The sequence below is a fragment of the Dicentrarchus labrax genome, unplaced genomic scaffold, assembly GCF_905237075.1.
Source record: "Dicentrarchus labrax unplaced genomic scaffold, dlabrax2021, whole genome shotgun sequence".
NCBI classification, from domain to species: Eukaryota; Metazoa; Chordata; class Actinopteri; family Moronidae; genus Dicentrarchus; species Dicentrarchus labrax.
In genome coordinates, this window is record NW_026136721.1 from 22,345,272 (window position 1) to 22,367,210 (window position 21,939).

Sequence of the window (21,939 nt, forward strand, 5' to 3'; positions counted from 1 at the left end):
GAGAAACACACTGGGGACTGTTTTTTCAGTACTTGCGCAGGTGGACAGCTCCCAGAGGAACAATGCACCAACACAACACATGTAGTCTGTTGGAATGCGCACGCTGTGCACATGTAACACAGTTTGGCACTATGTGGAATACATGTATTTGGAAGCAGGCCTACACGTGACATGATTATCATTATTATGATAACAATAATTATTATTAGTAATAGTAGTAATACTAAAAATAAATAAAAAAATATTAATAGGTAAGACAATCATATCCTTATAACTAATTAATGACTCATGGCGATCAAACGCAATTAATGCAGGATGTATCACAAATACAATAATCAAGTCACTATGAGTTCATGTGATTAATTTATGCTTAATGGATCATCAGTTAATTAATGTTACCCCACAGTTACTTCATGTGCATTTATATGTCAACAAATCTGATAAAGTGCAATAGAAATCAGCATTTAAGTGCAGATACATTTGATGAGCCTCTGAAAGCAGAACATGCTACGTGTTCTCATTAAAAGCTGTTACAGTGATCAACCTGGTGTAATTGTATTGTGATTATGTCATATTGTGATAATCATGTATGAAGTACCTGTCAACGTTCATTAACCGATGATCCATTAAGCAGGAACTAAACTCAAAGTGACTTATCATTGTTTTAGTGATCAATAGGAATTGATGATTTCATTGTCCCCGGTCGAGGGTCAGACTCGATTAAGAGGAGGCCCGCATAGCTTTCGACTTGGCCCCGTAATCTTCTTATGGTGCAACCATTAACTTGAAATAACTACACATGCATCCCCACAGGACATCAGCCACCCTCTATTTCAAAGTGTATATTACATTGAGAAAACTAAGTGAACTAGTAACCAATCAGATACGATGGCCATTTAATGGGCGTTTATTTCAACCTATTAGGTGTCAGTCTATTTCAAGAGGGCGGCCATAAAGTTGTGCCGTTGTTAGTCCAGACACATGAGAGTTTGAGCGCAGTCGGTGTGCGTCTCTGGTTTCGCGGAGCTGTGTGGAGTACATGGAGTTCAGCATGGACTACAGACACAACTTTTAAACTCAGGAGGACAGTTGACTTTTCTATCCTGAAGAAACTGGCTCATTTAGCCACCAAGTAAGGTTTCTTTATGTTGTTTTACTGAGTGCTGTCTTGGCGCAGGTTTAGTGTTAAGAATTGACTTGACATGAAGTTCAGAGCTCCCTTATAATCGTACATTCACTGTCCGCATGTGCAGGAGGAGCCAAACTCCAGGCATTTCATAGGTTATATAAGAATTATAATTACAGTAATACTAATTATAAAACTGATTTTATGTTACCTCTACATATCCCCCTTTCAAAGTTGAAATATTAGGGAGTATGGAAGGAGTATGATGATCTTTTATTCAAGAAAAAGTAGGTCCTGCATACCACAGTAGGAAAATAGTAAAACACCTGCAGTCAAAATCTTATTTAAAGGATCAAAAGTAAAAGTACTCCTTATGCAAAATGACCACACTCAGTTAAATATATATATTTATATTTATATATATATATATATATATTCTATATTATTTGGAATATTATTATTGATCCGTGTATATAAGGAGCATTTTAATGTTGTCAAGGTATTGCTAATTTAAACTACTAATATTTGGTAGTTTAATTTATAAGAATGCATCATATTGTTTGAACTGACCATATGTTTTGCATGGTAAATATTGATTTATTGATTTATGAATTTCTTTCTGAGATGTAATAGAGTAGTTGTATAAATACTACTAATGAAAAATACTAAAGTACTGAAAATTGTGGTACTTGAGTAAATCTTAGATCCCACCATTAGTTTAACAGTTTGTTCCTGCTTTCATTTGCCACTTTGTTTTGTTTAATTGCGTTGTTATTGCAATAGATATTCTATTGTTATCTGTACTTTCACAATGTTGACTCAAATTGAGTAGAGCAGAGTTTTATAGATCTTTCTTTCATTATCAAGACTCTCTGTCTCTCTCTTTCTCTCGCTCTCTTTCAAAGGCAAGGTGTCATATTTTAGTCGTAAAATAGCTAGAGGAAAGGCTCTCCAATTTATCTCTATCCAGCTCTGTCTTCACTGATGACCCACTATTAGAAAAGACCTCGATATTGTTGCTGCACCATATGGTTATCATTAGTGACGTGATAAATTACTTACACACTTTTTTATTCCAGGTAACATGGAGAAGGATATCCCATCAACCTCAACTGCTGTCAGCACCCAAGGGTCATGCCCTGTCCTGGATGGAGCCACTCTTCCCTCCCCCACACATATTCCTCCTTCACTCGTCTCTAATAACATCCCTGCTTCTTCCTCTCAACCCACCGAATCTCCATCCTCCACAGAAACCATCTCTAAACCGATGGATTCCCCTCCTTCTTCAGAGGGGTCAAAGTCTCCAGCTGTGTCCTCTAAACCCACATCTGAAACTGTCTCCGCTAAACCCTCCTCTCCTGCTCCCAACAGAACACATGTTACCTCTCCTAACTGCTCTACCCCTCAAATCCCCAAAATTTCATCTCTTTCAAAGCTCGCTTCTGCCTCTTCTGCTTCAGATAGCTTGGCCTGTAACACTCCATCAGATCCCCCTTCTTCTTCCTCCGCTACTGCTTCCACTGTGGCTCCTGCAGCTTCTTCTGCTGCCCCCATGAAACGCACCTTTGTTTCCATGGCCAGGCGGGTGATAATACAGGAAAGACTTAGGAAAGCCGAGGAGGATGCCGCTGATGAAGAGGATGGTAAGAAGGCCTGTATTTTGAGTTTTTAAATGGCACATTGTGAATGGCCCTAAGCTGAAGTCTTAGACCACAGAGTCATTACTGTGTTGAGGTGATGAGCCTTGTGCTGGTTTGGAATGTCTTTCCATGTGTAGCAGAGTAACCCTGCCCATGGATAAACAGCTCTCTTGGCCAGAATGGAGAGACTTTGGGATGCATCTTTTCATAAAAGGTGCCATACAAAAATATAAATTCATAAAATAGAAGTATTTTCATTATTGAACATTTTAACTTAATTCAACAATTGAATCCCAGCTTACATTACCACGCCTCCTTAACTGTACGAGTGGTAGGTTAAGAGTAGTAAACATGCAGACAGATAGTTTTGCAGCAACTTGACTTCCCTTTCGACATGCCTGCAACACATGCCACGTGAACCTTTTTAGTCATGCTAGGAGCGAGACTCTTGGGTGGCAATGTTGGCCTGATGGTCAGTCGGTCACCACTTTGGTCCAAACTGAAATAACTCAACAACTATCAGATGGATTGACATGACATTTTGTGTAGATGTTCATTGTCTCTAGACGATGAATACTAATGCTATTGGTGATCCCCTGACTTTTAGCCGTGTGCCAGCCTTAAGGTTTGCACTTGTTGTTTTAAGTAAATTCCATGGCATGGAATTTGGTACATGACTGCCTCCCTCTGGATGAATTGTTAAACCTTTGATGATCCTTTTGGTGACTGAACATTTCATCCAGCGCCTCCTTCGTACAGTACTTTTGTGTATGGCCAAATACCTGCAAAACAGATGACATTCCCATCAATCTTAGCCGTACTTTGTTTTTAGTGGTAATGAATGAACATGCTTTAGCTCTGTTGCTATATATTAACCATTTGTCAGCAATATATGAACCAATTACATTTTACAATTACTAAAATATCTTTAAGTTTATTATTTTTAATTCCTTCAGAGAAACTGATATTATTGATTGATAATTTAAATTTTAATTAATTACATTAAAGAGCTGCTGCAAGTGCAATAAATAAACGAGAGACTGTGACATATAAAATACGGCTACAGGCAAAGAAGCTGAACTCCTTTGCTTAAAGGACACAGGGGAGAAAGTAACTGTAATGAAACTTTATGCAGTCGCGCTAAGTCTTGGTGTGACATAGGAGCTGCATAGGCAGGGTGTTGACAGAACTTTGGGGTCTTGTCACAGGATAGCTATCTGTGAAGACAGACAGATACACAGACATGTTTAAAATGCACACACTCTCACATCTACTCCACCTCTGACTTCTTGTTATTCTCATGTTACAAGATATATGTCAAGTGGGATCTGTTCACCGCTGGCTGTGAACACAAAATGTGTAAAAATCACACTGCTCTATGCAAGTTTGGAAGCAAGGCCATTGTGTATCGATAGAGAGCAGTTTTCGATTGATCGAGATGGATCTGTGTATATTTAAGGAATCTCCTCTCCTCCAGATGAAGAACCAGAGGAAGATTTGTCTGTTGAACAGTTAGAAGAAAAGGCCAAGGCCGGTGATGCCAGAGCTCAGACCCGGGTGAGTGAAAGCACATGCACACATGTTGGCACTTGGCATTGTTTTCAGTCCTGCTGGTTGACTCAGTCTGGTTGTGAGCATGTGTGTCTATTTTTGGCCACTTGGAAGATGATCCCAGGCTTTCAATATGATACACCAAGATATTGTCACACATACAAATAATTATGAAGACTATTACAGTGCATTGCAGCACCAAACAGAATTTGTTAAAATAGTAATGATATATTAACATGTAAGTACAAGTACAAATGTAAAAAATAAGGTGCTGGCAGTAGAAAAAGGTCGGCTGAACATGGAAGATGAGACCAGACTTTGCATTTAAGACCCTCCAGCTCTGAAAGGGTAAATTCCTAAGTGGCTGGTGATACGACTTGAACTTTCCCATCCTATATGCCATGTATTTGCAAATATGAAGCCCTTAAATAACCACAGGGGTTGCATGTAAGGGAACATGTCGCAACATGTGACTCCATGGGTTCAGTGGTTGGATATAGCTATACTAATTATGATGCTATACACCTACAGCTTAAACACAGGTCATACACAGGAATCACTGTTTAGTTTTTTGGTATGAGTGTAGTTGCTTTTATGTACATTATTAGTAGTAGTATATAGATGCCTTAACAGCACTGTCAGTTTAATTTATGAGATAATATGCTTATTGTATCTATCATAGAGACAGACAGGAATATATTAATGCTGAGACACTTCAGTGAAGACACATGTAACCCCATTGCAAATAAATTTGATGATAACTGTGAGAGAGGGAAGTTATGAAATGAAAGTTAAGATTAGAAAACAGTCACTTGATATGCCACTGGGGCCTCTGCTACCCCTTGTAATTAGCCTGTGATGGAGACTACAGGGACAGCGAATTATGCGGCCTATATTCATCTGTCATCAGTGGGTCATTATAAACTGTTTTTCTAGGAACTACTTTCAATGCTTTGTATTGAGTTGGATGCAGAAACCTCAGATACATCTATTTCAAAACCACAGCAACTCAAATGAAATCAAAACTACATGGGTAGTTATTATTTATTTGTTTGTTTGGGTCAATCAACCTCTAAATCAAAATGCAAATGCATAATACTAGAGGATCTAGATAAGGCTCTCACCACTGATGCTGAACCACATGGTCCTATCCTTTGCTTTGCTCACTATCACCACAGTAGCCTGCGTTTCTACTTTTTCATTGTCTGGTAGTGTAAATAATATTGGTCAGCATTCAAGTAATTATAATGTTACAGAAATATAAGCACTGATCGATATAAGCACAAATACAACTTATAACGCAATAGCAATATAAATGTAATATAACAATATAACATACAATCTTATCTTATATAATCACATTAAATATGTAAACACCATTTATGAAGTAATAAGCTAAGTAAGTAAATTAACTATGAAGTAATCATCAATATTAATGTAATAATGTGAAGGTTTTCCATGCATAAATTGCATTATTTCACAAACTAGTTTATAATATATTATAAATATGTGCATGCAATTTAAACTTCAAGGTGAACTTCATGTCTGATTGTACCACTAAAGCTGAATTAATCTCTCCTTTTCCTCTTTTCTGTTTTTCAGCTGGGTCAGCACTACTTGATTCTTGCTGAAGAGAAGGACACGGAGCTAAATAATCGTCTTGGTGTTAATTGGCTGATTAAAGCAGCTAAACAGGGAAGGAAAGGTGCAGCAAGAGCACTCCAGCGCTGTTGGATCCAGAAGAAAGGTTAATGTCATAGACTTCAATGCATGCATGTGCATGTTTGTATTTGTGTTTGCAGTTCCTTAACTGCTCCTTGCCTTGTCATCTTCTACCAGGAGTCACTCCAGAGAATGAGGCTGACATGCGCAAGTTGTCAACAGAGAGTAAGTTTGAGCTGGCAGTGCGTAAAGCCGCAATGATGATGTACTGGAAACTCAACCCAGACAGGAAGAAGAAGGTGGCTATGGCTGAGATGCTGGAAAATGTCAGCCAGGTCAATGCAGTGCAAGGTAGGGGGCACACAGACATAACCACACACTTGTTGATAAAGACACCATCAACATCATATCAAGTATTTTTTTTTTTAATTGTGACAACAATCCTGCCTAATGTACTACAGGCTGTCCAGGATGTTGTTGCATGTTGTCATACGATAGCTGGCATTGCTGTTAAATATATCAATATTCCCCTTTGTGATTTCAGTATTTACAGCTGCCATGGTGAATAATATCACATTACATGCAGGCCTTCAGGGAAGTGGTTGTAACTCATTGATGTTGTGGTCATTTCTCACCAATAGGTGGCACTGCAAGCAAGATTCCTGGCCCAACTTCAGGCCAGACCCAGAAAGTGCTGGAGAGCATGGTCAGCAATGAATGTAAGTATCCAGACAGACAGACAGACAGAGAGAGAGAGAGAGAGAGAGAGAGAGAGAGAGAGAGAGAGAGAGAGAGAGAGAAATATAACGTTTCCTCTTACATAACTGCCTGCATTGTGTCATCTCAGCTACACACTTGGTGGACCTGGATGACTTTGTTGAGATGACTAAAAAGTATGCACAAGGTATTTCTCCCTCTACAAACACAAATGCCAGCCAGGCCGCATCCAGGACTGAAAGCCCTACACCTCATGTCAGCACGGAGGAGGTAAAAGACCCAAATGGCAAAAATAAAAAATAATCTTTCATCCTAATGTTACAGATGTCGCTCTGTTTTAAGCGTAACTATTCAGACTAGTGTGTATTCATGTTAAAGCACAAGGCTGAGCTGGTCCCATCAGGATACAAGAAGGCCCACAGAAGTTCTTGGGGTTTTGGCCGGAGTGGGATGATGCTGGATTCTAATCAGACTGGGGCCATGAAAAGAGCCATGGACATGAAATCCCGCTTAATGGTACTTAATGATGTCTAGCACTACAATTCATTCTGCTTTTGTATATCCTTCATTAAACATCTGTCTAATAGTCGTGGATGTTTTTACCTCTCATTCCTGGTTTCCATGGTTCCTCCAGTCTCTCTTTATCTGTCTGTCTCTCTTCACCTCAGATGCTGCAGTACCCACTGCACTCCATTGTTGAGATGAAAGAGCACCTGGTCGACTGGGCATCGCGGGCCGGTGTGCAGTGGCTGAGCACAGTCATCCCCACGCAACACGTCAACGCTCTTATTTTCTTCTTCATCGTCAGTAACCTGACCGTTGACTTGTTTGCATTTGTCATCCCTTTGCTTGTCTTCTACCTCTCCTTCATCTCCATGATCATCTGCACACTGCGTGTTTTCCAGAGCAGCAAGGTCAGTGTAGTTGGTGATTTATCGTGATTTACTATGTTGCTACATGTTTCTCTTTTTTGTCAAGACGTTAATGTGTGTGCATTTAGTTTAAGGTTTTCATTGTAGTGAGGTAGATGAACATGTGGGAAGATTTTCATTTGTCTGAATTATTTTCTCAAACTGTGCCACTGGGAAACTCATACGGTCTAGTCATATAGCCATTTTCCTTACTGTCATGAGGCTCAAACCAGTGGACGCTGATCTTCTGACTTAAAAGTTAACTTACTGATGTCTCAAAATTGGCAGTAATGGTGGTAATTATTTATGGATGTTCCACTGCTCATCATACTGAATTTGAAGATTTAAAATCCATCTTATTTTTAACTCTCAGCAACGTCTTTTTATCCTTTGACCTCACATCTTCTTTTCCCTTTTTTTCTTAGACTTGGGAGAACTTCAGAGCCTTCACATCTCTGCTGACACGTTTCGAGCCTGGCCTGGATGTAGAGCAGGCAGAGACCAACTTTGGCTGGAACAACCTAGAACCGTACCTTTATTTTATCCTGTCCGTTTTCTTCATCATTTTTTCCTTCCCTGTAGCTGACAAGGGCTGGATCCCCTGTTCCGAGCTCTCCACTGTGGCCATCTTCTTCACTGCTGTCAGCTACAAGAGCCTCAGCCCGACCGCTGCGACTTATGCACGCCGGGCAATGGTCATAGAGGTCAGGGGATGTACATATAAAAGATCAGAATCACAGTTTTGGATGTTGTAGCCTCTTAACTACAAATCACATAGTATAGTTGACATTATTACCCTAATCTTATAAAACATAGAGCAAGTTTGTAGATTGATTTTCTAACTTTTATTGGTGAAACTGCAGAGACATTGCAAAGACTTGACATTTGTAATGCATATTCACTGGTGTGTTTAAGGAAACTGCAATATCTAAGATTTGGGTGTTGAAATTGTCTTAACCACATAAAGCGATCCTTGCTTGAAACTGTATGACCATGAAGAGAACAGTGAGTGACAGAGAGGACAGTAAGCATCTACAAGTAGATTTTCATAGTGTACTGAAATTAAATTACATCATCTGTGGAAGATAGAAAATCAGTATAAAAGTTAATTTGAAATAGAACAGTTCTCTCAAAGTTGATGTATGTATTTCTTTTTTAATCCAGGTAGCCTCATCTCTGTGTTGCCTGACCCAGTTCCTGCCCGAGAGCTCGACACTGCTTCGTTGCCTGGGATACACCTTCGCCACAGTGCCACTAGGGGAGTCAGTGGTGCTGAAGCTCAGTCTTCCCTGCCTGCTGTATGTTTACCTGTTCTATCTGTTCTTCAGGTGAGGAGGAGCATTTGGGACACTGGATGTGTTTTATGAACACAGTTCAGACAATGCATCGTGTCAGCGGGATTTAAAGGTTATATATATATGAAAAATATTCATACTTGGTGAGTTCAGATATAGTGGAGTCATGGTATCCCGAGAAGAGAATGACTTCACACTACCTTTGCCTATGTTGCTATCCAATCCTCTTTCTGATTTGCTTAAAAAGACAATCTGGCCACACGTACATGTTAATGCCTGTGAGTCCCTCCATGTACAACTGAAGAGTCTAGTGGCAAGTGAATTTCATATACAGTATACTTTTTTGTGAATTGATACATGTATGCCTTCAAAATAATTTCTTCTTTCTGTCTATTTTCACCTCCAGCATGGCCAGGATGCGTGGTTTCCGGGGGGTTTACTGCTTCCTGGTTCCATACCTTGTGTGCTTCATGTGGTGTGAGTTTTCGGTGGTGCTCCTCCAGAATTCCTCCGCTGTGGGTCTAATCCGCACCTGCGTGGCCTACTTTCTCTTCCTGTTTGCCCTGCCTGTTCTGGCTTTTGGCCTGGCCGCCATGCTCCTCATCCAGCTCTTCAAGTGGTTCCTCGAGCTGGAACTGACAAAGATGATTGTGACCCTGGTCGTCTGTGCAATCCCTGTCACCCTGCGGCTGTGGACACGTTTCAGCATGTCCATTCTGGATGTTTTTGGATCGCTCACTCACCGTGGCCCGGTCAAACTCATTTTACTCTGTATCTCCATGGTGATCCTTTTCTTCTCTATCTACGTGTACTATGCAGAGGGACAGAAGGTGTACAATTCCACCCTGACTTGGAACCAGTATAGCAAGGCGTGTGGGCCTCCTGCCTGGGAAACTAAAGGCATGGCGCAGACACAGATCTTCTGTAGCCACCTGAATGGACACAGAGTCACCTGGACTGGGCGTTTCAAGCATGTCCGTGTGGCTGACACAGAGAACGGAGCACGGTCAGTGATTAACATGCTGCCAGTGTTTATGGGAGACTGGCTGCGTTGCCTGTATGGAGAGACGTATCCCAAATGTGAGCCGAAAAATGCAACCGTCGCAAACCTAACAGCTGCCAATTTGGCAGGCGGTTCTGCGTCAACTACCACTGCACTGCCCGTACTGCTCCGAATGCAGGAAGAGGAAGAGTTATGTCAGATCAAGGCTTTGGCCAAAAACACCTGCCACATCAAGCGCTTTGATAGCTACAGCTTTGAGGTGACAATAGGGATGATCCAGGATGGAAGAGTGGAGGACCCAGCCAGGGATATACTCCTAATAGCCAGCCATGAGTTCAGCCAAGTTCTGCTCAACCTAAATCCAGGTAACAAGGTGGAGTTCAGCACCAAGCTAGAGGGCCGTCTAGGATCCAGAGCTCCGTCATTTGAGCTGAAGGCTATCCACTGTCTGGACTGTGTTTCTTCACTACTGACTGGAGGTCGGCAGGTGAAGTATGAGAGAGACTGGAGACGCACCACAATGAGAGCCGTGAAGTTTGCTTTTGATTTTTTCTTTTCTCCTTTCCTGTCAGCAAGAATCACAGCCTGAGAAAGATAACGGTGAAGCTGAAGTACTAATGACTGACTTCAATCTCTTTGGGAAGCCATGCTATCATTTTCTCATAGTATGATCATGGTACTAACATAACTACCATTTGATCTAACATTGATCTACAGCTCATGTTTATGTGTTGAAATTTCAACAAGGTGATAGCATTTAGGAAATGACTGAATACTTTAAGTACTTCCTGTTAGTGCATGAGTTCACAAAGATTTTACTGTTTTTCAGTTCAAGTACCTCTAAACCAATTCAAGAAGGGTCAGATGCCCACTTTCTGCTTAAAACACAGACACAGTCACTTTGATTTTCAAATATTCTTCTTGTATCCAGGGTCATGCTTTCAAAAACAGCCTGTAATTTGATGGTGCCAGATTATATGCAGCGAGGCTAATGTTGGGTGCTGACCACTTCTGAATGCCTAGAGATACTGCACATTCGTTAAAAATAAAATATTATCAGATGACATTTATCTTTGACAGAGCAATGTTGCTGCTGCTTTTGTATGAAGGAGTTTCTTATCTGTATTGGAAATATGTTTGCATGTACAGTATGTGTGTACCTTTGTGTGTGTGTGTGTGTGTGTGTGTGTGTGCATTGGTGCATATTTAATTTAACCGATTTATTTATAGGTGTTTGTTACATAGGTTGTTTGCCAAGATTTTACTATTTTGTGGTCTTAAAAAACTCTGGTCTTAATCTTATTTTTAATTAATTATCAGACGTCTCTGTGCCATGAGCTACAATGCACACAAAATGGCTTTGGAAATCCAACATAAATTAATCCAGCTTTTTGTGTTTTCACTGAAGCTGTTGATTGCAAACCTTGTCAAAAATTATGAAGCTATAGTCCCAGTTTCATGGTTTGGATTACACCTTCAACCACACAACAAAAAGGCCAAAGACGTCACAGCCAATGATAGTTCTTACTATTTACAGTGTTTGCTGCAAATCATGCAGCTATTTAACTAACTGGGAGGGATGACTTCTAAATGTTATTTTTTTATATAAACATCACTAGTCTTCACAGCCACAGGGAAACAAACAGAAACTGAAAACTGAGCGTATTAAATCCTAGAATTAAATTTTGGTCACTGACTGTAGACACGCTAACAAAACCCTGAACAGTGTTCATTCCGTAGAAATAGAGTTAGGATTTGTTTTGCTTTTCAGCACGGAGTGGAATTATTTTGCTTTGATATCATGATAATTTAGTCTTATTTATTTAACCTTCCAGTGGAAACCATATATCTGCCAAATTGCATGAGTTAGATTTTTTCATATAAACTGAACTATTAAAGGTCCAGTGTGTAACGTTTAGGAAGATCTAGTGAAAAAAATGGAGTATAATATTTATAGGTATGTTTTCACCAGTGTATAATCACCTGAAGATAGAATCATTGTGTTTTCTGTCCTTAAAATGAGCCTTTATCTACAGATGCCACAGGTTGCCTTCCATGGAGTCATTCCATGTTGAACCACCATGTTTCTAGCCCAGAACAGACAAACCAAACACTGACTGTAGATTGGTCCTTTTTGGGCGAGTTTTGCAGACACTGCAGTTTCTCCTACACAGCCCGTTCTCATTTGCAGGTCGTCAAATACAGACGCCAGCAGTGTTCAGTTAGATGCAATCATAAACTTCACCACTAGACGCCACTAAACACACACACACTTGTCCTTTAAGTGATTTTTAATGAATTGATAAAATTCTTCTACTTCAGTATAAAATAAAAAATATAAAAAGCAGTAATTATAAATATACTACCTGAAAAAAAAAAAAGTCATGAAGCTGAAAACTGAGATATTTTTCTTTGATATAAATGGGTTTCACAGAGCAGCCCCAATTTGTAGAACTGCATTAAAAGTACTAATTAGATGATCGGCATATAACACTTGCAGTGCATGACAAGCCAAACGTGAACACTATTACATTGTAACCTCTGTTTACATGTGAATGACAGTCATTGATGCTGAGCCTGTATACTGTGAATTTGAGTGCCTTCTTTATTTAGTGGTGAGTTTGGGAGGGGGTGGGAGCGTGCAATGACTATTAAAGTGCTTGTCTTTCAAACAAAACCCCTTTTGGATGATTTTATTTAGATTCATAATCAACCAGAAAATGCTGTACCATTAAATATAGACACAGACATAAAAGGATCCACACAACACATTTGTTGTCCGATTTCACATTATTTTATTAATGCACATTCCTTTCATTCACCTCATTTGAGTTATGTTTTTTGTATTGTTAGATTTGTCCTTTTTTAAAGTATGATAGATATACACGCTAGTAGCATTGAGTAATGGCAACATGCTGCTGCTGCTGTGCTCCTGAACACAAATCCTCTTACTGGTTGTATTTGGTGGTGGTTATGATGTGATTACAACTGACCTGCTCTAAACTACAGCTCACAGTTGGAGGACTGAGCTCTGGGACTTATATAATGCTTTAGGTGGCCTGTCACTATGTAAACCATTTCCTTATGGGTTGTCATTATTGTGGATTTTGCTGTGTCTTGAACACGTTCTTAAACCAATCAGTGCAAGATTATGTCTGCATTCAACAACACTGGCAGACAGTGAAGACCAAAACATAGTAGTAGTCCACAGGCTGCAACATAAATGTCTGTGAACAGTGATTGTAAAAAACCAAAAGCAGGTGAAAAGTGAGGAGAGAGCAGACAAGTGAAATATATATAATAACAATTTTCTTATTTTCTTGGGATGTAAGGTTTACACAAAGTCAGATCTTGAAAAAGTGCAAAGGGACCTGATACTTTCCACCTCTTTGCACTGACTCCATTACTCCACCTACTACAGTACACATCCAGACCACTTACAGTAATTCCCACCAGGGCCAAGGTCACTTGAAAACAAAGCACTTCACTGTAAACAATCAAATCTTGACCAAGTCACACAATTCAGTCCAACACAAACAGCTCCTTACAGTATCCTGGGCTTTCAGTGTCGCACCCCAGTAGTAGTATGTGGCACTGTGAGGTATATGGTATAATGACATAATGACCTGTGATATGATAAATTCACATGATGTGATTGTTTAAATGAAAGACTTTCAGCAATGTTCATTATGACCTATTGCACTGATGATTACCTCTGACCTTCATATACACTGGACACAAACGTACTCATAGCTTTCTTAGGGGGCCTCGTTTATGAACAATGTGCTTAGATTCCATCTTTTTCTTGATTGTAAGATACTTCTTCAAATTGTGCTCATGCATTATAAAATGAACAGTGCTCATTTTAAATTAGCATTACACTTAACCTAAATTAAACTTTTGTTCATATTAGATTAAATCACCAATCAGCCTCAATTTGAGCATATGTGAGGGGGCTCAGCGTTAACACACTGCGGTCCTCATTTTCAGTAATTTACCACGTAGGTATGCAGACTTTAGACAAGGAAATGGCCTGAAAACAGCAATCAAAACCCAATACAGGCCTAATATACATAACAAAACAGCAAGTGTAGGTCCGTGCACAACTCACCCCTCCCCTCTCTACAGCCAGCAATACCTATCTATGTACTGCTGCAAGATAAAAGTGCCCACGAGTCTTTAACTGGAATAGTGAGATTCTGATACCTTTTTATACATAAGGTCCCAGGTTCATCTGCAGTGTACTAGACAAAATGCATCTTTTATCTTTTAGCTCTCTGTAACCAAAAATCGATAACGCCTAAAAAAAGAAACACATAATATTTACAGCTAACAGTAAAAAGAGTGTATACCTGTATAAGAAGAGCTTATGTTTTAAGCAGAAATACTGCTGCACTGTGTTTTCTTAGTGCTGTTATTGCAAAGTGAATAGGGCAAAGATTATGGGTCATTTATGCGTGCAATCTCCAAGAGCACTGCTCTAAAGGAGAGGTTCAGCTGCTGTTGTCAACCAATAGAGAAAGAAAAAAAGGGTTAGGATGTTGTTGTGGTGAACTGTACAATAACACCATTCCTAATGTTCAACAATAGTGGAAAAAATGCTTTATATGCACTAACTGGCAAAGTCAATCTGCAATCTAATCATCTCAAGAACTTAATGTTTCATAGCGTCATTCCTTCTCTGTTGCTACCCAATGCACATCTTCCATTTTGTGTCAAAAGGTACCAGAGCACATCAGTGAAGAGTGCAACATTGTGTGATCAACAGCACTGAGTCATTGCAGATGGAGAGGTGTCCCTGCACCTCTTTTACTGCCCCTACAGTGGGGCAGTTACACAAACATCTTCAAAAAGTGGGAGTAGTGGGACCAAAAACATGTCCTGGTGGGTGCTGGAGATCAGTTTGTGTCAGTGTCAAACAAAAATGATTATACATCTTCCTTGGGGATCAAATTAATTAACAGTCTTGTCATTTTATCATAAATCCAATCTTTTATCAACACAAACAGATGTTGCATCTCAGTATGTTGTGAAACAGCTTGGCTTTGACTTAATTTCCTCATAAAGGCCGTCCACTCCCCATGCCTTCTCTAAGACATCCGAATATATTTGGGACACTGTGTCTGTCCTTATCTCTGTCACTGTGTCTCAGGGTTGACACGATCCTGGAAGATGTACAGGTTGTTTGTGGCTGCTATGGCAATGATATTTTCAGATGGGTGCCAAGCCATGTGCAGGATTTTCTTGGTAAAGTCCAGGCTATCAACGCCCACATCTCCACGCCGACGCTTACCACCAGTATACACTCGCCGGGTCCGCAGCACAGCCCGAGGCTTGCTGCTTTCTCGCCAGGCCTCCAGGGTTACGCCACGCCCCGTCTCCCTGTCAAACATCCTGAAAAAGCTGTTGTACGCCCCTGTCATTATGACGCTGAGGAGAGGAGAGGAGAGGAGAGGGAGAGGAGAGGTGGACATAATGAGATGTCATATTGAGAAGGGCAAATGAATGAAATGCAGAAGAGGAAAAGGTTCATGGAAGGGTGAGGAAGCAGAAAGAAAGAAAACAAAATTGAAGGCACAGGGATTGATTTGATGTCTGCAAAGCTTGTCTCTGGGATTGATTTAAATGTCGGATAATGGCAGAGGCAGAGCATTCAGGGAATCACTGTGAGCAGAAACACACTGACACACTCCCCACTCCTTTGCTTTCACAAGGACTTAAATATACTGTACTCTGTCTATCCTTTTCTCCTTTTTATCTCTTCCACTTACCTGTCTGAGCTGTTCCAGACACACTCAAACTTGTCAAAGATGCAGTCGTTTTCATAGAGGGAACACAGTTTACTCCTTAGGTACTCATGGACCTGGGGATCATGCAGACAGTCAGTGTTAGTTTCTGCATAGCACAGCATCTACAACAAGCTGCATGTGTTCATATTCTGGCTAGATGTCATATTCATCTCCTTCTTCCTTCCTTCCTTCCTTCCCTTCTACATTTATTGTTTCTAGATCTAATCTAAAGTTATACTGGCTAATGATCTAACCTTCGACAGATAATTATTGTCTGTAAATTGTTAGATTAATGTCATCTACAAAATGTCAGCAAAGAGTAAAAATTGCACATCCAGTCTTTCAGAGCTCAAATTAATTGTTTCAAAAACCTAAAGATATTAGAATCACAATGATACAAAACACAGGAAAACAGCAAATCCTCCAGAGTATATTTGATACATTTTTATAGCCATTACTCAGTTACCATATTCATCCTTATCATATCAGATAAGGGTGGAATCAGCAATTCTGAGGAAAGGCTGTTGTGAACTCAACAGCCATGTTGTGGAGTTAGCTTGTGCCAGATTTAACATCCCTCTCACTCCCACTGCTCCCTTTCCCCCATCTCCCCTCTCCCCTCTCCCCTTCCCCCTTTCCTGTGCATGTGCATGAGCATGAACGCCTCCTGTTGCTGATTGGCTGGAATTGTGTTGTGTGACTCGGCCCGAGCCACTTTATTTGTTTCCTGTTTACAAAGCCAAGGCTGGGTACAAACACTGAATTTTTCTTTTTCAGCGCACACACAGAACGGACAGCTAGTGAGAATCCTTGGATTTAAGGATTACAGTTGCTGACATCCCCTTTAAGAAATAAACTAAATGAACTAATAATTTTAGCACTAATTGGTAATGTTAACATTTTCACACATAGTCAAAGATACATTTGGCAAAAAAATGTATTCAGGCTACAGATGTGCCATCTTACCTGGTACGTCTCCACGGGGCCCTTGTCCATGTTCAGGTCCCACACCTTGGCGGTGAGGTAGTCTCTGGTCAGCAAGTAGCGTCCACTGTGGCTGAACTTGACGTCCGACACAGAGGAAATGATCTCTGAGAAGAAGGACCGGCTCCCTGGATCCTCAGGCTCTTCAAACACTGACCAATGACAGAGTGGTAAGGTGTATTTTATTGAGTATAATTACAGATTTTGTTTCGTGAGATGCAAATGAGCTCTCTACACGGCTCTATGTCCACAACATGCTCACGTTTGGTGTGTTTGTCACAGAGTGCGGAGGCTCTCATGTCACAGAGGCGCAGGGTGCCCTTGCTGCTGCTGTACACAAACAAGTGGCAGTGGTGAGGGTGGAACTCTGATGCTGTTATCACTTCTGTCAGATCCTCCATATTGGCTGGTTTGATGTCCACAATATCTGAGAAAAAAGTCTGTTAGGGATTAAACACCACAGAGCAAACCCTGGAATGGGGTAGACAAAGAACGATGACAATGCATATGGTATGATATATGAATGCCCAGAAAGCACATGCACAGGAGGGCAGAGTGAGCATGCCATGTCACCCAATATCCTTTTCATTTTCAGTTTTAGAGTTTTTCAGTAACATCATGTTCTCCATGCATCTCAATCCCTAATCACAACCCAAAAAAAATGCTCCCCAACCAACCCCCAATATGCATGCACACTCTGCTCCTCTCTCTGTTCTATTTGTGGTAGTCCTGTGTGGTTCAGTAGAAAGTGTACTGCTGAGTGAATTATTTAAACTCTTCTTCCATAGATGCCTCTATGATTTTCTAGGTCAGCTTCCATCTGAATGGGAAATCACCAAACGGCCCCATCCAACACGCTACAGCCTGAATACACACTCTGAGGTGGTACACGGCACTCTGATCGAAACATAAATCCAAACATACTCATGTGTAGTTTACATTAAATATAGATCCAGGATGAATTCAGACGAGCAAGAATGTAAAGTATATTAAATGTATTTATATTTCAAGAGGGGGAATTGTGTGATAGTATTTTTTGTGTGATAGTAGCAGATGGCAAAACTGACAAATACAAACTATGCACACTAGGTTTCAAAGGTAGGTATTTCTAAAACACAGCATGCCATACACATGTACAATATAGTTTATGTGAATCTACTTCCCAGAGCTTCAAACAGCAGGTATCTACATCTTGGCACATAAGCACATCAACACTGTTAAATGTGATCATTACAGGGTTTTAGTCTGCCCTGACAAAAATGTTATTTTGCTCCAGTCCAAATGTCGCTGTCCTAATTTAACGAATGTGAATTCAACCCCCCTAAAAAATAAGTAGTTTATTATTACACAATTTAAACTTTATTATATAGGAAAAGGCACAGTGGCATGCACTAGGGGTTTCCACTATACATCTATTCTACTCTTATTTTGTTCCTTATTCCTGTTGATTTCTACCTAAAATGGCCCTAATTTTCACATTGCTGCTGCAGAATTAGTTGTGATGATACACACTAATACTTTCGTAACAGTGAAAATAATAGCCCCAGTGATCTACTTTGTACTTTCAGTTAGTGAAGTTCTAGAAATTCCATACCCTGTGAAATGCGAGTGGCCTCCTCCAGTGAAAGATTACATTACCCACAAAAATCAGTGGCCAGCTACTGTTACGGGAAGCAGAGGATGATGTGAGCACGGTGGGATTAAAAATGAAATGGGTATGACATAAACAAAACAAATCACTGTTAGGAAGGATACTGAAGCTGCGGTCTGTGATGCCCAGGTGCCACATATTGATGCGGAGGTCATCAGCAGACAGGTAGGTCTCCCCGTCGCTGTTGACTGAGATGGAGTTAACATGGTAGGTATGTCCGTTGGAGAACACTCGCCGGGGACGAACCTCTACCATCAAGTCTGTAGGTTTCAGCACCGGCACCTTCGGTACAGAGACAGGAAGGAGTAAAGATGGAGGGAAAGAAAGAAAGAAAGCGGGGGTAAGAAATAGGGTGATAGAAGGACAACAAGGAAGACATAAACTGGAGGACATAAGAGTCAGGAATCATTATGCTAGAAAGATATGAATGGTATAGACAGTGTGCTGGTCAACTAAATGTCAACTTGATAGATATAGTATTTGACTATGAATAATGGTGTGCATGTGCAGGCTTGCATGTGCGTGTGTGAGTGAGTGTGTGTGTGTGTGTGTGTGTGTGTGTGTGTGTGTGTGTGTGTGTGCATGCACCTGCAGAGAGGTGATGGTAGAGATGTCCTTGAATCGTCCCTCCTCATCTTTCAGGTTGTATCCTTCTGGTCTCTTGTCTCTTTCACTCACCTTCCACAGTTTAATGGTCTTATCTGTGACAGGAACAATAATTTGCACATCACAGGAAGCTCAGAGAAAGGAGACAATTAAAGCTACAGACAACTGATAATGATTTATTCTATATATTTCCTATTTCTGAGGCATGTTCCAAATGTTAGTACATATCATAATTGTACTTTTTTGGTAAATTGAGCTACATTTATTCAAAATATGATCCCTGTCTCACAGATTTCAGGGCATTAAGTCTTATGACACAAGTATAATTAAAGCACACATTCTGTGGGTTTTATTCTGGCAGGTTGGTGCCACTAGTGTACCCAAAAATTGGACTCCAATGACTGCTGGACTGACATTATATTATCCCATCCAGGTAATAGAAGATTAAGCTAGGCTGGCATAACTGAACGTAGGTTGTACTAATGTCATTCCTAATATCAATCGAAATATTCACTGTTAATATGTCACAGTACAAAATATACACAGGTCTATTATTTGAGCTTCACCCTAACTGGGGATTAGAAATGTGGTGATCTCCTGGTGTCTGTGGTTTCTCACCGTTGGTGGAGAGGAGAAAGTGTGCTGCATTCTGCTGTGGCAGCCATCTGATCTTGTTGATTTTCTCTTCAATCTCCAGACTCTTCAGGTAGTCAAAGTCTGGCTCGTGGCTCTGGAACGTGCTGTAGACATTGTACTCCCCGGAGTCCCCCGTTTCCCCCACCTCCTCCAACTCCCCTTTAGACTGTCCAGGGCAAATAGTGAAAGAAAATAAAGAATGAACATTTACGCGTAGAGATATAACAGAAGAACATCCCGGCTGCAGTGTTTGTGGATATCATCGGTATAATATATTACACTGACCTCCGTCTCTCTCTGGAAGATGACCACTCTGCCACCTTTATCCCCCGTGGCCAGTAGGTCCCCCGTCTGGTTAAACTCCACTGTAGAGATGACATCAGCTGGGAGGACAGTGGGAAAAAAATGTGGAGTGATTAAGCAGGATAATGGTTAGTATAAAAATAGGGGCAAAGGAGAGAAAGACAAAGAGATGATAGATGAGTAGAAAGGAAATTAAGTAGGTACAGGGGAAATGAGAGGCATAGAATTAAGAGACAATAAGAAATGTGGAAGGGGAGGATACGAAAGAAGAACATACTGGATCAATACAAAGTATCATGTTCAATAAAACCAGAATAACTCTTACTCATGATGCCTGAACCTGACATGGATACATTTTAAATGGGACAAGAAGATAACCACCAAATATTATTTCTGCTACCTTCAGCTCCTGAGACTCCAAACCATAAATCAAACATGTATCTGTCACAGGACTATATGATGTTAAAATCACATCTAAAATTTAAAACCCAACAGTGAGCGTTCAGTAAGTCATTGAGTGATTAATGTCAACATCTATTCCCTATATCCAGCGGTGCAGGGATAATGCCCCCATGAAGCTGAAATGAACACATTCAATCATACCAGCATGTTATCTGACACCACAGAGACGGCGATGACACACCGTCTGTGCTACCTTCAGTGACGTAGTCTCGCAGGAAGGTGTGGTTGATTTTCGGGCTCTCAGCGTCCTCGCCCATCTGAAGCTGAGGGAGGGTGACCCGCCAGCGCGCCCGTCCTGAGGGGAAGGGTCCAATCCGTGCTCTCTCTCCCCACCCAGGCTCCGCCCATGCTGCTAGGGCCTAGCGGAGTGGAGTGGAACAAGGCATCCTGGGAACACCAGCCGGCCGGAAGGGGAGAAGAGGCGTGAGGAGGACAGAGATGAGAGTGGAGAGGGAGGAGAAAGAGTGTTTTGAGGAAGAGGGAAATGAATGAGAAGGAGAAAAAAGAGATGCAGGAGGATAGAAAAGTGGCGAGGTAGAAGACCCGAGGCAGGGAGAAGGGGATGGAAAGGCTGGTGATGAAGTTAATTTTGGAGAGAAAAGAAAGAGGGCTGTCATTAGGCAGGCTGACAATACATGCACACAGCATGCCAAATGGTGTGACCTTTGTTAGACATTCAACACACTCATTAGCAAAGACACACGTGTGCAGTCGCACAAGGCCTAGTCAATGCTGAAGCAAATCGCAGAGCTGTGGGAGTGGAGGAAAAACAACAAACACCTCCAGCAAAGGAACAGAGAATATAAATCCTTCTGCATGCACACAGAAACAAGTACAAGACGAAGAGGATGTGAGTGTGAAAATATCCATTGCAACATTCACCCTGTGTAGCTCCGGCAGTGGTAGTAAATGCTCCCAAGGTGTGGTAGTCCTCTCTGCCTACTTTCCAGATCCCTGCTCTCACACACACACACACACACACACACTCTCTTCTCAAATAGATAGTCCTTGACGGAGATCAGAGGAGAACGCAATGTCTTGCCTGTGCTGCAGGAGGGAGATAGGCCTCAGCACACCTACCAGTCCGCCTGCTGCTGCTGCTGCTGCTGCTGCTATCCCTGCCTGTCTGTTGGAGGGAGAGGAGGAGGGAGAGAGAAGATAGAGCAAGGGTGGTGGTGAGAGGATGAGAGGCAAAGGAGGAGAAAAAAGAGAAGGAGAGAGAGGGATAACGAGGAGGATGGAGGTCTGCTGCCTGCTGATGCTGTGGAACTGATTCTGTGCAGCATCCACTGTGTCATGGCAGCCTCCTCCTGGAGCAGCCAATCACGACACAGCTGTCACTCATGGATCCACCCACTGCAGATGGTTAAGAAGTAAGAGGCCAGCAGAGGGAGCAGTTGGACACTGAGAGGTGCCTGGTTAAGCACTGGAAACATTGACTGTGTTGTGGTTCTCTTATCACACAACAGTGTTATCTGGCAATATCAGAGGTTGGCCAACAGTGGAATTTGACATTTTCATTGCTACCCGACTGTTACATTTTCTTTTTACAGCACTGTTTGGCATTCCCTCAACAAAATACACTGCTGCTGATGATGTAACC

The 21,939-nt window shown here is 41.2% G+C and overlaps 2 protein-coding genes across 6 annotated transcripts; one reads left to right on the forward strand and one right to left on the reverse strand.

Annotated features, from left to right (window-relative positions):
• The first annotated feature begins 653 nt into the window (after positions 1 to 653).
• On the forward strand, positions 654 to 12,582 carry wfs1a (Wolfram syndrome 1a (wolframin)). The gene is made up of 12 exons (XM_051384645.1): positions 654 to 1,132; positions 2,206 to 2,769; positions 4,244 to 4,323; positions 5,920 to 6,064; positions 6,157 to 6,330; positions 6,621 to 6,698; positions 6,827 to 6,966; positions 7,075 to 7,212; positions 7,365 to 7,610; positions 8,033 to 8,311; positions 8,772 to 8,935; positions 9,309 to 12,582. The coding sequence occupies exons 2-12, from the start codon at positions 2,211 to 2,213 to the stop codon at positions 10,492 to 10,494; spliced, it is 3,189 nt and encodes a 1,062-aa protein (XP_051240605.1). The 5' UTR covers positions 654 to 1,132; positions 2,206 to 2,210; the 3' UTR covers positions 10,495 to 12,582.
• Positions 12,583 to 12,676: 94 nt separating this feature from the next.
• Positions 12,677 to 21,648, reverse strand: ppp2r2ca (protein phosphatase 2, regulatory subunit B, gamma a). 5 transcript variants are annotated; one of them, XM_051384679.1, is made up of 11 exons: positions 21,417 to 21,648; positions 21,219 to 21,290; positions 20,518 to 20,723; positions 19,857 to 19,954; positions 19,554 to 19,737; positions 18,918 to 19,030; positions 18,434 to 18,611; positions 16,941 to 17,105; positions 16,661 to 16,830; positions 15,677 to 15,768; positions 12,677 to 15,335 (listed from the first exon to the last, which is right to left on the reverse strand). In XM_051384679.1, the coding sequence occupies exons 3-11, from the start codon at positions 20,591 to 20,593 to the stop codon at positions 15,044 to 15,046; spliced, it is 1,368 nt and encodes a 455-aa protein (XP_051240639.1). In that variant the 5' UTR covers positions 20,594 to 20,723; positions 21,219 to 21,290; positions 21,417 to 21,648; the 3' UTR covers positions 12,677 to 15,043. The 5 variants fall into 5 exon arrangements, with proteins under 5 accessions (XP_051240639.1, XP_051240634.1, XP_051240635.1 ...); XM_051384674.1 differs by having other exon boundaries at positions 20,518 to 20,907; XM_051384675.1 differs by having other exon boundaries at positions 20,518 to 20,907; positions 21,219 to 21,295.
• Positions 21,649 to 21,939: the final 291 nt, after the last annotated feature.

Excerpts from the sequence above, each read along its gene's own strand:
- wfs1a (XM_051384645.1), top strand. The coding sequence starts at position 2,211 with ATGGAGAAGGATATCCCATCAACCTCAACTGCTGTCAGCACCCAAGGG. Across the intron at positions 6,967-7,074 it reads CTCATGTCAGCACGGAGGAG|CACAAGGCTGAGCTGGTCCC; the intron begins GTAAAAGACCCA and ends TTCATGTTAAAG. Across the intron at positions 8,936-9,308 it reads CTGTTCTATCTGTTCTTCAG|CATGGCCAGGATGCGTGGTT; the intron begins GTGAGGAGGAGC and ends TTTCACCTCCAG.
- ppp2r2ca (XM_051384676.1), bottom strand. The coding sequence starts at position 20,593 with ATGGGCGAGGACGCTGAGAGCCCGAAAATCAACCACACCTTCCTGCGA. Across the intron at positions 19,738-19,856 it reads TCTTCCAGAGAGAGACGGAG|TCTAAAGGGGAGTTGGAGGA; the intron begins GTCAGTGTAATA and ends TGCCCTGGACAG. Across the intron at positions 15,769-16,660 it reads GCCCCGTGGAGACGTACCAG|GTCCATGAGTACCTAAGGAG; the intron begins GTAAGATGGCAC and ends CATGATCCCCAG.